The sequence below is a fragment of the Suncus etruscus genome, chromosome 18 (genome assembly GCF_024139225.1).
Source record: "Suncus etruscus isolate mSunEtr1 chromosome 18, mSunEtr1.pri.cur, whole genome shotgun sequence".
NCBI classification, from domain to species: domain Eukaryota; kingdom Metazoa; phylum Chordata; class Mammalia; order Eulipotyphla; family Soricidae; genus Suncus; species Suncus etruscus.
The window spans coordinates 58,853,545-58,872,180 of record NC_064865.1 but is presented as its reverse complement, the minus strand read 5'-3'; the positions used below and the strand labels follow the sequence as shown (position 1 = coordinate 58,872,180).

General features: G+C 48.3%; 1 protein-coding gene across 2 annotated transcripts in view; it reads right to left on the bottom strand.

The window, feature by feature from the left end:
* DUSP22 (dual specificity phosphatase 22) overlaps positions 1–18,636 on the bottom strand; it is a 51,569-nt gene that overhangs the window by 16,019 nt on the left and 16,914 nt on the right. For both annotated transcript variants that reach the window (XM_049765058.1, XM_049765057.1), the window contains exon 3: positions 18,533–18,615. In XM_049765058.1, the coding sequence (XP_049621015.1) occupies positions 18,533–18,615 (83 nt within the window). The remainder of the gene's footprint in view (positions 1–18,532; positions 18,616–18,636) is intronic.

The window sequence follows — 18,636 nt, the reverse complement described above, 5'->3', positions numbered from 1 at the left end:
TCATCTATGGGGGTTGGTGGTGTGCTGTGGGTTTCTGATCCCAAATTTTTATTTCAGACCAGCCCCCTTTCTCCAGCACTTTGGAGGAGGCATAGCAGATGCCAACAGTCTCACCCAACTCCTCCTTACTGAGATGGGCCAGAGTGGGAAACAATGGGGCCATGAATGAATGACAATTCTCTTTCCTGTTTCCATTAGGAGAGGCAGGAAAAGAATGGAATTTGTTTGCTAGTATTCTGCATTGTTCCCATTTATCATATAAATATTCTCCCCTCATCCCAGCACTGAATCAATCATTCTATCTTTCAACAGAAAGCTCCTTTGGGTCTTGAAGATGATGAGCTCCAACACAGTTTTTCTGTAGGAAAAAACTTTTTGCAAAGATCAAACATGTATTAAGTAGCTCAGGGTAAAAGTTAGAAATTGCTGCTTAGAGAAAAGAGTGACATGGAATATTATTCAAACTCACTTGCTCTCCCTCACTGCCTCATATTCCCCATACTCCAAGCCACCCATGCTGAAAAAGGGGAAAAAGGGGTCTTGGTTTCTAAAGAGCCTCCAAACTCAGAGAGGTATGAGAGCAGTGATTTAAAGACAAAGAAAATGGGAAAAAGGATGATGGTGTTAAAAAAAAAAAATCAAAAAGGACATTTCAGGGCCAGAGCAGTGATGCAAGTGGTAGGGCATTTGCCTTGCATGGACTAACAGGATGGACCGTGGTTCGATTCCTGGCGTCCCATATAGTCCCCCAAGCCAGGAGCGATTTCTGAGCGCATAGTCAGCAGAAACTCCTGAGCATCACTGGGTGTGACCCAAAAAGCAAAAACAAAAACAAACAATAACAACAAAAAAAACCCTAAAAAAAAACAAAAAAAAGACATTTCATTCTGCCTTCCACTGGGGCAAACATGCTTGTCTTTGTAGATCCAAGCCCTGGCATTTCGTCACCTGACATTCAAGTGACTCAGGACTTTTTCCTCCCTCTTCAGTGACAGCTGGCACTGCACCAGGCCCAGAAACTTGTGAAATTCTTGCCTCCCACACACCTCCTCCAAGCTCTTCCGGAAGGATCTATCCAGAGGGACGAAGGGTTTCCAAGCCCCCTGCCACTCTGGGAAGGAACGTGAGTCTGAGGGTCCTTAGTCAATGGTGGGGCCACAGCAAATATCACAAAGGTGGGAGTTAAGATGCCCATGAAGAAAACCCAACAAAGCAGAGGCCAGGAAGAGAGCAGGAAGAACGAAAGGCGAATGGCTCTGGGATGTTAAGAATATTAGGACATGGGTGACAACGGCACATATGCACAACACTGAACTTCTTTAGGCTTCCCTCGAGGAGGGGTTCACAGCATCCCTGGGGAGAGGCCACCAAGGAGGGAAGAATTCATAGTTAATAAGATGCTTCCTTCAGCCACAAATCTAGGGGGCTATGAGGCTCCCACTACTAGAGCAAGAGAGAGGAACTGTCGAGGAAAACAGGATCAAGCTCTCTGCAGCAAAATTGACCCAGCAATAAGCTGGGATCTTGTGGGCACACGGGGGCTGCTCCTAGCCATCTGCTGAGTCACGTGACCATCAGAGCTAAGACATGTGCAGAGCGAGGGGCCTGTGTCTCATTCTGGGGGACACAACATGAAAGAGAGAGAGAGTGTGTTGGCCCTCAGGCCCCGCTGTGCAAAGAACACACTGCGTGCACCTGAGTATCTGCTCCCTGCTGTCCCTGACACCCCTATCCGAGGGGGTGACGTGGCAGAGCCTCAGTCTGCCATGACCCACAGAACTATGCAAATGCACCACAGGAAGGAGTCGAAATGGTCACAAAGGCTCCACCGTTCACAGGCCCAGTGAGGTCTACTTCTCTTGGCTTAGTCATTAGCAAAGCCCCAAGAACATCACTGTTGGAGGTCTCAGGCAACCAGAACACACGAAAGCACTGAAACTGGCCCATGTGCACACTTGGTGGCAGTTAGTTAGTAATTCAGAAAGCAGCAAACGTGCTGAGGTAGGCCAGAGCTCAAGGATGCAGGAAAGTTGGACAGGCTTATGGCCATCTGGGGGCAGTGGGTGACTGGGCTCTGCAAATGGTTGAATAGTGTGCAGAATTACCGATTTTTTCATCTCCTTGGCATTATCCAAAAGGCCATTCTGTAGCTGCTGAGGATTGTGGAGACATGGATCCAGGGGAGGGAATGTATTTAATTAAATTTAGGAAAGCAAATCAAATCAAAGTACAAAACAACAGCAACAAGAACATCCACATTCTGATGCACCTGAAAAATGCCTAGGAGTTGAAAATTGCAGCCATCCATGCAGACACATCAGTGCAGCCTCTGTGGGACCTATTCTCTTATACTGCCTCTGTCACTCCAGGAAAACAAGACGCAATGGGTTATCTTCTTTGAAATAAAATTCTGACTCACTAAATCGAAATTCGGTTGTTTTCATCTGGTATTTCAAAAAAAATATATGTGACCGCTGGAAAGCCCAACTGACACTCAGACCTTGTGGCCTAATTATGATCAAGTGACAGACTTTGGTTTTGGAGTGTTGTAGCAAGAATGAACCAAAATACAAAGCCCAACTCAGTGAAAGGAAAAGCACCCACTGTGGCTTTGAGATGGCCACGATTCCTTCGAGGGACCAATGAGAGCAGTTGCTTGGGTGACGCAGCACTTCCCATGACCACAAAGATCCAAAATCTAACAGCAACACTGCTGCACTGACCAGGAGGAGGGAACAGTGCAAAGAATGAAGGAAACCCTTCTTGGATACAGCGACCACAAGAACATGGATTTCCGCAATACCAAGCACCAGGTCTGTGAATGCAACAGGACATGGAGGGGAAGAGTAGAAACATACAGGAAAGAAGTAAAGAGTCCATTGTACTAAGGAAAGGATCAAGTTTCTGAATGAGGGAGCAGAGAGATAGCACAGAGGTTAAGGCACTCGCTTTGCACAAGGCTGACCCTGGCTCAATTTCTGCTACCCCAGAGGCCCCCGCCTCCAGCACCATCCACGAGTATTGCAAGGAGTGGATCCCTCTCTAGAAATGTTCATGCATTGGGCTTTGAAAAAGCAAAACAAAACAAAAGAGATTTCGCTGGGCTAGAAGAAAGTTTAGAAAGTATTCCAGAGGCCTCTTCTTGAATACAAGGTTAAAGCTTTCTAGGCCCAGATTCTCAAAAGTTCAAATATTTTTCAGTTTTCTGTTTCAACAAGCAGGGTAACCACCAAAAGTAAGTTCTTGCTTTTCTGTGGGTCTGAAACTCAAGGGTCTGAAACAATTAGATGAGGCCTAGGCAAGGGGCTGAGAAGGGACCAGGATGATTTCAGGAGAGAGTAAAAGAGAAAGGGAGAAAGAGAGACAGAGAGACAGAGAGACAAAGAGAAACAAAGAGACAGAGATAGAAAGACAAATAGAGAGATTGGGGGTGGGTAATGAGCAGAGATTGAGAGAGAGAGAGATCAACCAACTCTTGTTTCTAGTATAATTTCTCAAAATTCACTCTCTTGGCTCTGAACAGCCTTAGCAAGTCTTCTGAAGGGAGGAGCCACCATCTACTTTTCAATGGAAGGTCATGGCTCAGGTACTTTCTTCCAGAAAAGCTCACAGAATCCTGCCTTGGGCAGAACCCAAAGAACTCTATTCTTAGCTAGGACGGGCTTAAAACTCAGCAGGAAATTTCCAGAGGCTGTGGGTGGAGGGGAGCTTGCGAAGGAGAATCCGTGGAATCCATGCAGCTTAGAAGCTATTTTAGCTGCATATAAAAATGGTCCCAAAAGAAACCAACATGTACCCGAACCGTGAGGTCTCAAGGTTGGGTGTACCTACAAAGAAGGTGGTCTTTTTCCTTTTGGCAATCACATTTCATTCACAGTTTTTGGTTTGTGTGTGTGTGTGGGGGGGGGGGGTGTTGCTAAAGCTTCTACATCCATCTTTGTTCATAGGGATCACTTCCTACATCCTCCTGAATGAGGCTCAATATGCAGAGGACCCCAACAATTCTCATTTGCTCCATATAGCAAACAGAATTTTAGAAAAAGAAATAAAAGGGCCTGGAGAAATAGCACAGTGGCGTTTGCCTTGAAAGCAGCAGATCCAGGACCAAAGGTGGTTGGTTCGAATCCCAGTGTCCCATATGGTCCCCCGTGCCTGCCAGGAGCTATTTCTGAGCAGACAGCCAGGAGTATCTCCTGAGCACCGCCGAGTGTGGCCCCAAAACCAAAAACCAAAAAAAAAAAAAAAAAAAAAAAAAGAAAAAGAAATAAGAGATCCAGCCAGTCCCACTGCAGAATTTGTGTCTGTACGGAGAAACCCAACTTGGCTCCACTAAAAACAATCACTGTACCTCCTCTTAAAAAAAAAAAAAAATTGTGCTATGTGACCCACAGGTGGTTTGCCACGACAACTTTTCGGGTTTTGATTTTTTGTTTTGTTTTATTTTTGGACCACACCTAGCTGCTCTCAGGGGTTACTCCCGACTCTGTGCTTAGAAATCACTCTGCGCTTTTCTAGAAACCCAAAGAGAAGCAAACTCAGAAAAAAAAAAAGAGCCTGGCAGTATACTTCAGGGCTAGAGACCCTAGAGATGACAATTTCTGACTCGAAATTGCTTTTGGACCTACCAGTGCTTGGCATGGGATACCCCAGCTGCCTTGAACTAAGTCTCTTTTTATAGCATCGAACTCTAGAGAAAGAATCCAAAGATTCTGGCCATGTGTCTGCAGGTGGGAGCCAGGCTCTTTATTGATACCTGCGCAGTAATTTTTTCTAGAAGGCACCCGCTGATGGAAGCCACACTTGGGAGAAAATGGGTCGAAGACCAATTCACAGCCTGGTTAAGATTATACCTGGACTATATATCTGTGGATAGAGAACTGGGACTGGGCTTCTAAGGCAGAACTGGCTGGGCTATCTCTCTTTGTAGCTGCTTGTACCATGACTAAAAAAATTACTCAAATGATAGATGGTGGTCTAGGATGGACAGTGATAACCTTGGTGTTGGCTGTTCAAAAACTGCCTTTCTCTGTTTCCCATCTCCCTCTCAGATTAGTCAGTGTGCCATTCCAATTCAAATTACACACACACAGACACACACAGACACAGACAACAGACACAGACACACAGACACAGACACACACAGACACACACAGACACACACAGACACAGACACACACACACACACACACACACACACACACACACACACACACACACACACACACACACACACACACACACACCTGCCACCGAAACCAGCTGGTTCTCAGCCTTTCCGAGCCTTATTTCTGGACTTTATTTCTAGACTCTTGATGGATGGTGCATTTTTCTCCAAGACCCCCTGCACACCTGCTAAGCTGAGTCCCCGCCACCATCAGAATAACTTCTAGGAGTTCTGCGGCACTGGGCGTGAGGTGGGGGAGGGGAAATGCCTGGCCAGATTGAGTCCCTAGATGGATTTGGTGAGAAAGGGATGCAAATAAGGCCTCAAGGCACCTGTGGCTTCTTTCAGGTGAGTCAAAAGACAACAGCCATCTGACAGCCATCTGACCACCTTCTGACCACTATCTGACCACCATCTGACCGCCATTTGACTGGCCAGGACAACAGATGAGCCTCCACCCCACCCCCCAGCTAATTTTACTGCAACGACTTCTAGGAAAGGCTCAAGTGGAACACAGGAGGGTTGATGGGAAGCAGAGACTTACCCCCACCCTTCAGCTTTCCTGTGCTTGGTCCCCCCACAGCCCCCCAAGTCCAGGTCTCTGGGTCACTGATGGGTCTTCCATGATGTCTGTCTCTGCCTTCTCCAATTTTTTCTCTCTGGAGCAAACTTCTCCTTTGGAAATTTCTGAGGATATTTATATTGGTTGAATTTGTCCAATGTGACTTGCGAACACCAGCACTAACCTCACAGAGCCCTTGCCAAATGCCAGCACCACCCAGAATGCCCCACGGCTCAGCCAGCCTGAGGAGCCCTTCACCAACACAGTGATATGCTCCTCCCTGGTGGCCCCAGACTTTCCCACAGCCTCAGCCCACCGAGACCTGTCTTGGCTTTAGCATAGGCCTCTGGGTACTAGGAGATAAACAATCACAGGACAGGCCCATCCCAGTGGCTAGAGCCACAATATTTGGTCCCCTGCAGCCTCCAGCTCTGCTTACTCCTACCAAGGTGCTCTCGGCAGGATTCTCCAACTGGTCTCACTAGCAATGGGATGGGCAGGCAAGATCCTTAGAAATGTCCAGCATGGCATGGAACTGGGGTCCACAGAGCCCCAAGTGCAGAGCTCACACAGGCCCTGGAAGGCCCTAGAAGGATGGGCATTGGGATCCATCCCAGATGGTGATGCTCCCTAATTACAGGGTTCACCCCAATCCCTACCTTGAGATTCCCCCACCTTCTGATTTCCTATGGCCCTAGGCACGTCTTTTGCTCAGCGACCCACCCCAAGAAGTGGTTTGCTTTGAGGATGAAGCAAAAAGTGACTCAGAGCAGGGCAGTGCCCGAGTGCTGGCCTACCTAACCATGGGCAGATGACCCCAAGGCTGGCAGTGGGGAAGGTCTGGAAGTTCTGAGCACCATAAAGGGAACAGTAGACAGCTGGAAGGCCAGGGGTCACCCACAGGAGCTGGGGAGGCGCCCAGAGGTACTGCAGAAACTCCTCAGCCAGGCAGTGATGGACAGCAGGAGCACTGAGAGCCTGCTCGGGGATGGTTGCCAAAGGCACAAGGAAATAAATGTCTCTTTGTTAGGTTCTCTGGGGACTTTGTTTCCTATGGGTGCAGAGCTGGGCACACTCGATGAAATGCATAGCTCTAGGGAGTAAGAAGAGGATACTGCAGAGCAGGGCTCCCCAAGACACCAGGGCACTGCCTGGAGTCAGCTCTGCTGAGCCAGCATTAGACAAACGCACCAAAAAGGCTCCAGGAAAGGGTTCCAGGGAGAAGGTGCAAAATATCCTTATGGATACAGCCCTGGCCCTCAATCCAGGCTGCAGTGGGGCTGTTTGCAGTTGTTTAAATGATCAAAACTACCTCCTCACACCCCACATCCCAGCCCTGTCCTCTCCCTGATTTCATCAATGTCAGTGCCAAAGCACATTATGGATGAGCAGACTGGCTTGGGGTAAACTTGGACTCACACATGCATCTTTGTGGCTAGTGATGTGGGATGGCTCAGTAGCTGGTACACTCCGCAATCCAGCCACCCACACTCACACCCATTCACCTTCACCCACAATCTATTCACCTATCCCACACCCCATCTACCTTCACAACACTCTATTCGTCTTCTAGTAGGATGTAAAGTTGCTGCTCCAGCTTATAATAAACAAGGGAGCTCTGAGCCTTCACATCTGGCCCAGCTGTGACTGTTACTAAAGAGAAAAAAATTCCAGGGTTGATATCAGCTTCTGCTTCAGCGGACACACATATACACACAAGCTAACAACACACAGAGATACATACAGACTCACATATAAGCATACACAAACTCACCTTATATTCATGCATATACAAAGTTATACTCACATACATATATATACTCTCTCTCACACAAACACACACAAATACACTCCAGGACATCCTAGGACTTGCTCCTCTGTCATGACCCAGCCACTCTCCTCTCTGAGGTGCTGCCCCAGTGGGTGCCCTGCCTCCCCCACTAGTTAGAAGGGACTGGGGGGGGTTCACTTCCCCTGCAGGTGCTGTGTCCCAGGCCCACCTGTTGCCCTGCCAGGCAGAGGAGCCTCTGAGTACCTGAAAGCCACCGATTTGCTTAAAGTGTCTCGGGTAAAGCCGGCTGTGTTTCCATCTTTCTCATACGACTCAGAGTTCCACAGTGCCTGGAACCCCTGAACCCTGCTCTGTTCGGAACTTTCTCAGCTGCTTGGGGCCTGGAAAGTGCCCCCAAACCCTTCCTATGCCACAGACCTCAGGACCCCTGCCTCAGTGTTTGAGAATGGCTCTCTAAGGTGACACTGTCCCTTCTCACTGTGCATCATGGACCGCTGTAACCAGCAAGTTCAGCCCAAGAGTCCACATGGGGCCATTTCCTTTCTGGGCACTTTTGGTCCGTGTTTGCACCATCAGAAGTATTTCCCGGCCTGTGTCCTTCTCTGGGCCACAAAGGCCTCTCTGTAGGACCCCTTGTACCCCGCTGTCATGGTGAACTCCAAAATTTCCTGCTGTCTCTGAGTACTCAGGGCAATGCCAGTCCTGCCCACCATGCTGATCACCTTTCCGTGCTCACCTGTGGTCTCCCCAAATGGGGTGGACTGACCTCTTCCTGCCCAGCCCAGAATGTTTGCTCAGCCCCTGACACTCTTCTCTTTCCTTCTCTGCACAGAACCAAGCCATAGTGGAGGAGGAACACCCCACTTTGCAACATCTCCCCCAAATCCCCCGTCCACAGGTATAAGGAGCACACAATCTCTACCCCTGCTCATGCCCTGCACCTCAGCACTTGGGGGCACCTCATGTCAGCCTCAGATTCCCTTTGACTACTCAAGCTGAGACTAAGGAGGTCCTTCCTATGACATGCTTCTCCCAAAACATGGGCTTTTGGAACAATTCCCAGGGAGACTGGGGTGGGGCACACACCTCATAAACCCATTCTGCACACAAATTTTGCCCTAATCTGCACTCAGTACTGATGGCACAGGGCAGGGTGGGGATGAAAAGGGAACACCTCAGAAATGGGGGACTGAGTGAGGCAGAGGAAATATCTGAGGGAATAAAAGGGTTTACCAGAAGCCTTTAGTTGGATGATGGGGCTGAACAAGGGCTGACGAGGCACTCTAGAGTTGAAGGGACTGAATGGTGGACCCAGATTCCTTTCAGAGGGAAGAGAAAAGGATTTAGGGTCCTCTTATACATGAGCAAGGGAAGCTTGGAAGGTCTTGGGCTCCTTTAGCTACGTGCCAAAGTGAAGTCATGGCTTTAGAATTGATGGTGTGTGTGTGTGTGTGTGTGTGTGTGTGTGTGTGTGTGTGTGTGTGTGTGTGTGTGTGTGTGTGTGTGCTTCTGTACTTGACTACCCACACAGGGAGCCCAGAGAACACGGCTCCAGAGACACCATTACTCGACAGTTTTCGATCCCCGTCATAATCATTTCTATGTTTGAGTCATTTCTATTTCAGTCTGGGTTCGGCTTCAAACACATCTTCCTCCACACATGAAACGTACTGCAAAGCTTTGGTAAGAGGAGGGACCCTTGACCTGGTGGCAGCCGAGACTTTTCAAGAGATGAGAAAATAGTCAAGGCTGGTTGGGATCATTTATGGCTCATGAACTAACCTGATGGATCTGGGTTCCAGAAGCCCTGGAACTCATGAGCACTCTCACAGGTGATGTGGAAGTGTGTGTTGTGTGTATGTGTGTGTGTGTGTGTGTGAGAGAGAGAGAGAGAGAGAGAGAGAGAGAGAGAGAGAGAGATATGCCAACAAGACAACTGAAAATCACCCACACTAGAAACAAATGGCCAGTAAAAACAGAACATTTTGCCCATAGCTTCAAGCTACACCCCTGGGAAAACAGTGACTCTTAAATAAAAGGACATTCTGATCACAGCAGAATACATGAGAGTTGATACAGAAACAAAATCTACCTGGGTGAAAGTGTTCTGGGCTCTCTTTTCCCTCTCAGAGGGAAGGGAACTGAGATGAGGGCTTTTGTGAAGCCCACCAGCAAGATTGGAGCCTGTTCGATGGCCAACATTCATGCACAAATCCACTGACAACAGTGCTCCCAACACTGGATTTATTTCTATCACATCTGAATATCTAAACACAATGTACCTGTCACTCCCACAGACACTCAGAGCATGGGCCCTCTCCTGCTTCCATTCCTACACGTCTTTTCTATAAGAGATACTATGAAGGTCTTTCCATGGGAAAATACATAAAGAGATAGATGAATGGATGGATGGATAGATGGACAAATGGACAGACTAACAGATAGATGGACAGACAGATATGCTTGCCCTTACTTGCTGCTGACCCAGATTCAACCACAGCACCAATCTCAGAGGGTCCCTGTAAGCTCTTCCAGGAGTAAACCTTGAGTATAGAGCCAGGAAGAAGTCCTGAGCACTGCTGAGTGTGGCCCTCTCCCATTTAAATACATACATATAAATGAAAGATAAAGCAAAATTCATTCTTCCTGCTATCTCCTCACTTCTTTTCAGCATGCTTAGAAGTCTGGTGGTGTCCTTCCAACCCTCCTGCATTTGGCCACTCACATACTCACATACGGAAACAGATCATTTAAATGAAATTTTACACAATGGGATGATATCGTGGGCATCATCCAACAACTCCACTCGACTGTGAACCTTTTCTTATGCACAGATCAAACACCCCTCTTCTTTTTGAGTTGCTCCAGGGCCATGCTTAATGTGCTGGTACAAAGCTAACACTGCTTCTCTACTCACCATGTGAACTGGCTCCTATTTCTTGCTGTTATCAAGAGAGCTGCCAGTAACATCCTTCATAAACCTCTGTGTAAAGGAGGCAAGACCTGTAGCTGACAGCAGTGGCCCTTGAGTCAAGACCCTCCTAACCTGAAATTTTGGACAGGGTGGGTCCTGGATGCTGGGTCCTGAACACTGAACACTGTCCTGATGATCAGAAAGAAAGTGCCAGCTGGTGGGTGATATCCTATGCAGCCACTAGAGAGGATCAAATCTCAGCAATGAGGATCTCTTAGATCCTCACCAAGCACACTGAGCTCCTATTACAAATTTTCTCTTGGCTTTTCTCTAGAGATGACCTCTCAGTCCTGAGAATCTCTGGGATCTTTGATCATGCACGTTGAGGTCCTATTGACTTGATCTTGATCCTGGGTCTCTGCTTTTCACCCACCGACTGCCAACCCTCTGAAATCTGAGACAGCATCTCTGCTAATTCAACCCCCACTTTGGGTATCCTATCCTGACCCCAGCAAAACATTTCTGACTTGATGACATGGGCCTGTTGTCTTCCAGGTCCTCCCTCTTTTGGAGGGTCCAGTTCCTAATGCTGAGGGACCCAGTAGGAAGCAAAGAGTCACTGGGGTGTCACCAGGGATTCCTGGTTGCAACCACTCCATCAGAGGACAACAGCTCTCCAGATGAGAAATCTCTTCTCCCAAATGCCAACTGCCCAGAAAACCTTCAGCACGAGGTCAGACACCTAAGCAATTCAGGCTTCATAGATTATTCAGAGCGAATCAATCAGCCATTCTTCAAGTTCTGTTTTCTCTTTCTTCAAGGTACCACCTGACACCCAAGACCTGAGTTCTACTGGGGAATAGATTTGGCAAGCCACTTGGCTCACCCTTGGCCTATGAACACCTCAAGAGGGGATTCTCGTGTCCATTGACCTAGCTTGAGTGGTGGTGTAGGTGGTGGTGGTTTGGGGAGAAGACATGACAAAGGAATCCTAAGAGGGCTTCTCTTCCTTGCACTGAGCTAGGCCATGGGCTCCAGGGCTCAGGAATAGGTCCGAAGAACTATGCTGTTGCACGGATGATATATCACCAGGGACAGACAGATACAGGAACTACCACAGAACAATTGCAATTCATGATCTAACCGAAGAGAATAAACTACAATTATTATTTTTTTTAAAAAAAAAGGGAAGAAGCAGTGAGGTTAGCAAGCTCTGGGAGTGTCCTTCTCAGAAGGAGTAGAGCTTGGGCTGACCTTTTTTGGGGGGTGGGCGGGCGGGTGGGGGTAGGCAAGAGGAAGGTGGAAGAAAGAACATATCAAAGCAGAAAGCCTTCCACTTTCACTGTGCTGCTATCTGGCTTCTGCTTTGCTTTCCATTTGGAAAGTCGAGAAAATCTTTGAGAGAGATGAAAGGGTTGGGTAAGGGGGAGGCCCCGCTGTCCATGAAGATGGGGTAATGAGCCTTGGGGAACTTCCATTTAGAAAAGGGAAAATAAGCCTAGAGACAGAGGAGAGTATCTCTGAGCCAGATGCTAGTGATTTGCACATGGAGCCTAGACTGTATCCTTCAAAAAATGTCTTTTGTGTCCAAGGAAATAGAAAACAGAATGACCAGGGGAGAAGCCTGTCTCTGAAAATGTCCATTAGCAAACCCTGAATGGTTCCAACTACGAAAGCTACAGTGCAAAATGAAAAGACTATTCAGCTGCCAGTTGAATTTAAACTCCATAAAAACTGCTTCCCAAATCCTACTTGGGGTATGTGTGTCTGCCTTGTGTATGTGTGTGACAAACATGGGAATGGATAAAGGTGTATAAAGTATTTTTTTCTATTTAATCCTAAAATAGGGATTATTTCATTTCAAACATTTTTGGGGGGGTCATTTCCAGGGGGAGCACATCATACAGTGTTCAGGGTGACTTCCTGCTATGCTCAGGGATCACTCTGCAAACTGGTACTGGAAATGGAAGCCAGAATAGAAACTGGAGAGGTAGATGCCTACCGTGCTGCACTCTCTCTCCAGCCCCCAAACTTCAAATTTCTCTATGCTACCGGTCCTTTAAAGGAATGACCATTGTTTTTGAAGGCATTTTTTGTTAATGGTTTAAAACAAAACAAAACAAAACCCAGTTTTGTTTCCTGCAGGTGCTCTGGTTAAAACCCCAGAATGAAAATGGAAACACCCAGAAGAAGTTCTTACATCAGAAAGAGGGGTGCTCCTCCTCTTTGGGGGAGGAAAGGGGCCTCCCATTCCTGCGTGTGGCTTTCTTGGCACAAACAACACAAGGTTTCAGGGTAGCCTTCGTGAGAGGGATCCCTCACTTCCCAAATCTGGGGTGATTTTTAGATCACATGAAAGGAAAGACCTGTGGTCGTTCATTTCCCAGCCAAGTCTTAGGCCTGGGAACAAATGAGAGGACCTCCCCTCCTCAGACCCTTCAGCGTTATGCAACAAATCACAGATCTGGGCTTAATCCTTTTTTGTTTTCTTTTTTTTTTGGGGGGGGGGTCCACACCCAGCAATGCTCAGGGGTTTCTCCTGGCTCTGAACTCAGAAGTTGCTCCTGGCAGGATCGGGGGACCATATGGGATGCCGGGATTCGAACTACCTTCTGTCCTGATTGGCTGCATGCAAGGCAAATGCCCCACTGCTGTGTTAGCCCTCCGGCCCCGTGGGCTTCATTCTTATTTGAGATCAATGAATGTGGCAAACTTCCTCCCTTACAGTCCACTGACCAGTGGGTGATGCCATCAGTAGTGATGGGACGATGCCATCTGCCTGCTGTTCTGGCTTAGTTCCTAAGAGCTTGTGCATGAGCTTGGGTGATGATGGTACGGGGGCAGATGCCAGCAGAAGATAGCTTTGCCTTGAAGCAAGTTCCTACTGGTCTCTCTGGGTGCCAAAACCCTGTTTTCTACATTCCCAGGGAACCTCGAGAGCCTACGCAATGCCAGGTACTTGCATCTGCCAGCTGAGAGAGGGCTGGACCTGTCCCTGAAATGAAATTTCATCCAAACTTTACAAAGGGCCAAAGCATCACTCTCACTTTTACATGAGTGTCCAGCGGGCAGATGTTAGGCCTGACTCATCTCTTCTCTTTCAACCTTCCCCAGGCCTGGCATGGAAGAGGAGCCAAAGGAGCAGATGAAACAGCAGCTCTGTACCATGGTAGGGGTGTGGCCTTCTGAACCAGTGACTCAACCGTGTGTAATAAGTGGATGCAGCAAAAAAACACAAACCGAAAATCTGATTAGTTAAAGGAAACATGGAGTCTGGGGCCAGAATGATAGGATAGTGCGTAGCACATGTGCCAATGAGAGTTTTAGCTCAGACATCCTATATGGTCTCCTAAGCCCTGCCAGGAGCGATTCCTGAGCACAGAGCCAGGAACTGGCCCTGAGCACTGCCAGTTGTGCATGAATGAAACCATTTGTACAGTCTAAGAGCTGTAATCCCCACTGCTCTCAGGGGCATGTGGGATGAAGGCCTTCCCCAAGCTGAGCTGGAAAGACCAAAGCATCTGCCTGAATGTTGACGTAATGGCAGCTGGACTTGAACATGCCCCTTGGATAACCCCATTCAACTTGGACACACCCCTTGGATACCCCCCCACTGTAATGACAGTTGAACCTGGACAGGCTCCTGAACAGCCCGCTTGGACACACTCCCTTGCCATTGCCAGGTTTAAAAGGAAAATCTTGGATTGTTCCAGAATAATGGCCAGAGCAGCACCTGCTGGTTTGTAGGAATGGGGTAGGGGACAAGGATAAAACATCGAAGAGATGTTGCCCGCTTTGTATATATTCCTCTCTCTTTCTTTTTGAAGCCAGGCTTCTCCCAGACACCTCAGGAAGGTGAATTTTCATCTCTGCCTCTCTTTCTGAACCCCCCAGGCAGTGGCAGTAGGCCTCAGATTCTAGAAGATTCATAAAGGAGACTTTGATTCTCTCTCTCTCTCTTTCTCTCTGTCTCTGTCTCTATCTCTTTTTTGTACAGTTTGGTTGTACAAGTTGGCATCCCTGGGTGGGCACAAGGACCCACCCAGCAGCTGGGCCCTACGGGCTCTTTAGAGCCATCTAGCACCGGGCCCTAGCATCTTGGGCCTCTCCAGCATGCAGTCCTGAGCTTTGGCAGCCTTGGATCTCTGCAGCCTTGCAACAGCTAAGCAGTAGGCGAACCTGCAGCATACTGCCGTGCCCTGCTGGATAATGGCGTATTTCTACACCTGAGGACCAAGGTGGTGAGGCCTTCTGGGAAAATCGCTGGCCTGCACATGAGGATTAGGGCTGCCAGGAGCTCCATAGTGCACTTACAAACACCTTCAGGCCTTTTCTCCCACTCCTTTTACCACACTGGGATAGAGCCAGTGAGCTCATACAGTTGGGATTCCTATGTGGAGAAAAAGGGGTTGGAGATATGCGCATGTAGGATATTATTAAGGGCTGACTCATGGGGGCTCTTACCCCGAGCCTCTTCATCCTGACAGGCCCACTCTGCACACGCTCTTCCAGAGAACTGGAATCACTGTCTCCAATCTCTGGCCAGGAGGGATCCAGTTGAGCTACAGGGAAGTGCTGAAAGCCTTCCCTCACAAGCACAAGGAGCAGCCTGAGTTCCAGAGCTGTGAGAAAGAGACCCCCTCCTTTCCACCACTGTTGCACCCCAGGAAAGTCTACAAACCCTGCAGTGGGGATGCCCCACCCCAAACTGTCAAAATGATGGTGAATTGCGTCTCATCTAGTGACAAGCGACCCAACTGCAAGTTCCTTCCATTTCCCCTTCAAGGTGAAATACAACCCCAGTGAAGGTCCAGCCTCCTCTGTACCATGGACCTGCATCTCTTTCTGCTTTTTCTGGGAGTCCTGTCTTCTACTGAAGATGTGTGGGGGCCCTGCCTTCTGCCAATATGTGAGGTCTTTCGAGTAGGTGCTCCTGAGTCCCTGGTGTTTTAAATTGTGGGTCGTGATCCCTTCGGGTAACTGGCTCCATGTGGTAGGGAACATTGTAGCTACAGTGTATGGAGGCACTCTGTTTTGGATGAGACTTGGGCCAGATCCAGGGCTGCCCATGCCCACAGGAAATCCCCTGTGCAGGGGTCCCCAGGGGTCTTTGGGCACCCCTACTTATGAGGTACTTCTCAGGCAAATGGGGCTCCTGAGTGGCAAAAGTTCAGGAGGTCCCTGATTTACTGAGGATGGCAGAACCCTCAAGACTGTGGGATCTACACAGTAATCTAAACAGATGTTGGAAAGAACATAAGTTTGGGGTCTCTGTCACCCCTCAAGCAAGTGCTGCCCAGCAGATGTGTGCAGATTCCTGGGAGCAGCAGGCTCTTTCCCAGTGGCTGGGTCCTCATGAGGACATTTAGGGGAAAGTTTCAGAACATGTCATCAGTAGCTAGTATCAAGAGCATGCTTGTAAATGTGCATATACACAAATATTCACACAAGAAGAGACTCACACATGCATCCTCACAATCACACAAGCACAAAATCATATGCATACACACATGTATACTCAAATGTACACACACTTACAGAAATGCTAGGAACTCGCCGGCACATCTTTGTAAGACTATGCATGTGTGAACCTTTGTGCCATCCACATGCCTTGACTCTCCCAGATGTGCACTATGGTCCCTAAACTTAATCATCACCCATCCCAGACTTCCTGGCGAATCCTCATGGACTTTGAATCTCTGCCATCTGTTGGGGAATCTGGGACTGACCTTCCTCTCCCATGCACCCACAATGGCTGCGAAAGCAGCTCTATAGATCCTTGATTTGTGGAGCACCCTGTGATATTCACCCCTTGAGATGCTTGTGAAAACGACCCATTGAAGGCCCCAGCATGCAGTATCCAAGCAGGAGTGGCCAATTCCCCCCAGAGTCTGTGTCAGAGCCTCTCGCATCTAACAGCCACCTGCCTGCTATTGGGCTGGCCCAGGAAGTGGGGAGCATACCCACAGATGGACCTATAAGATCTCAGAAAATGGGGGGCAGCATCTCTGTTCCTCCCCTCCATCCTCCCCAGCATTCATATGCACACACTCCTTTTCTTAGTTTCCATTTGCATCCAGCAAGGATCAGGCAGCATATCCAACTCCACTACTTCCAGATCTTTCCCTGTGTCCTCATGGGGCATCCACATACCAGGGCCTGGTGCTCCTGGTAGAATGGCCCAAAATTTGGAGGAACTACAACAAACCTCCTCTATTCCAGTGACTTTCTGTGAGCTCTTATGGGCAGACTTGACTTGTACCTTTCAATTTTCTTCAGAGAGCCAGAGTTGCAATGTTTAGGACTGTTTTTAGGGGAACTGCCTTCATGGGTGACTTGGGGAGCTCAAGGGAGGCAAATGCTAGAGCTCACACTCCAACCCAGAAATCTTTCACTTCACCTATCTGACTGCAGATTTTCCACTGCTCTGTGACCTGAGGTGCTCAGGGGTCTCGATTGCATTTAGACTGCAGTGTGGAGAATGAGGATGCAGAGCAACCAGGGGGCAAGCTTTCCAGAGCAGGTGAAGAGCCTAGAAAGTCACTATCGTGTGTGATGAGAACAAAGCAGCAAGGACAACATGATGGCGTGGCAAGAACATGAGTGAGATGCATGCCTGAAAATCAAGGACACCTTGTGTCTTGAAAATCAAGGCCCATCTTGTAATTGAAGAGGAAGTCAGCCACGACCAGCTGGCACTTGAATTTCATTTATCCTCTCAGCCTTGTTTGGTTCAGTTGATTCTATTTTTCTTTCTTTCTTTCTTTCTTTTTTTAATAAAAATTTGCCCTGGAGGGTAGACAAATGAAATTGCTGTTTTCACTGAAACTGTCAGGACTCCTCCACAAATGAAAAGGTATAGTGAGAGCTGATATTTTCACCAAAATCCAGACTGCGACCCAATTCATAAGTTCCTGAACCAAAGCCAAGCCCTGAGCTCAGACAGCAGAAGGGAAAGTGAACTCAAAAAATGAGGGGCCGGGCGGTGGCGCTGGAGGTAAGGTGCCTGCCTGCCTTGCCTGCGCTAGCCTAGGACGGACCGCGGTTCGATCCCCCGGCGTCCCATATGGTCCCCCAAGAAGCCAGGAGCAACTTCTGAGCGCATAGCCAGGAGTAACCCCTGAGCGTCACCGGGTGTGGCCCAAAAACAAACAAAAAAAAAAAAATGGGAAGCACAGAAGGGAGGGCTTTTGGTCTGTGGGGTCTTTGATCGGAGACGGTCTCAGAGAACCAGAGTCCATGTTCTCAATTATTCCACACCTATGGAACACCGGCTGCTCCAAAGGTGAAGGAGGAGAGATCCATTTTCAATGAAAAAAAAAAATCACAAACCAACCTTCCCCCCCCCCCCCAATCTTTGTTCTTGCATCAGAGAGATTTCAATGAAAACAGCTTGACCTGGGCCTATTTCTTTCAGAATAGGTCACCCCTCCCTCTCTGGTACCCCACCCTAAAATTGACAAACAACCACACACACACACACATTCTTTTCTAAAAGGAGGTAACTGGGCCTTGGTCAAGGCTAAAGGAACAGAAATAGATTCTCCTCCTGGCCAACAGCTCAAAAGGCCTACGGGGGTCAAATCAAAGAGGTTTTAGGAATTAGTGTACAGGCGAGACACACCCTGTTTACCCGCAAACTTAAACCCCAATAACTGCTTTTTTATCTACTGGCTTTCTACCAGGTCACTTAGCATCAACTTTGGCTCATTCTTCAAGGCAAAAGAGTTTTGAGAGCTAGGCTGGAAAAGAAATGTTAGGCAAAGAGCAGCTTGAATTTGGTTGGAATCTAAAGACCCGGGGTCTTTTGGAAAGGAATGAAAATGGGGCTTTAGATGGCCTTAAAATCTAGAGGGAACTGCAACTTTGGCTTATGCTCTGGCACAGAGCCAAGTTAGTATGCAAGCAATGTGGTTGGACAGTCACAAATTGGACATACTCTCTTGCAGGCCTTGGGTGGGGCTTGGATATCCATAAGGCCTGAGCATAGAATGGCATGGTGGGCAGTCTTAGATGCCATGGGTGCCAGACAGAGTCAGGCAGCTGTTGTTCATTTCTAGAACACATACACACACAGACACACACATCTCTTTCTCTTACCTCCAACATTGGCCGAGCACTGTCATGGACAGATAATATGTGTGTCACTTTGTTCTTGCTCAGTTGGTCTGCATCCCTGGCATCTGTCACAGAAGGCAGAGGTT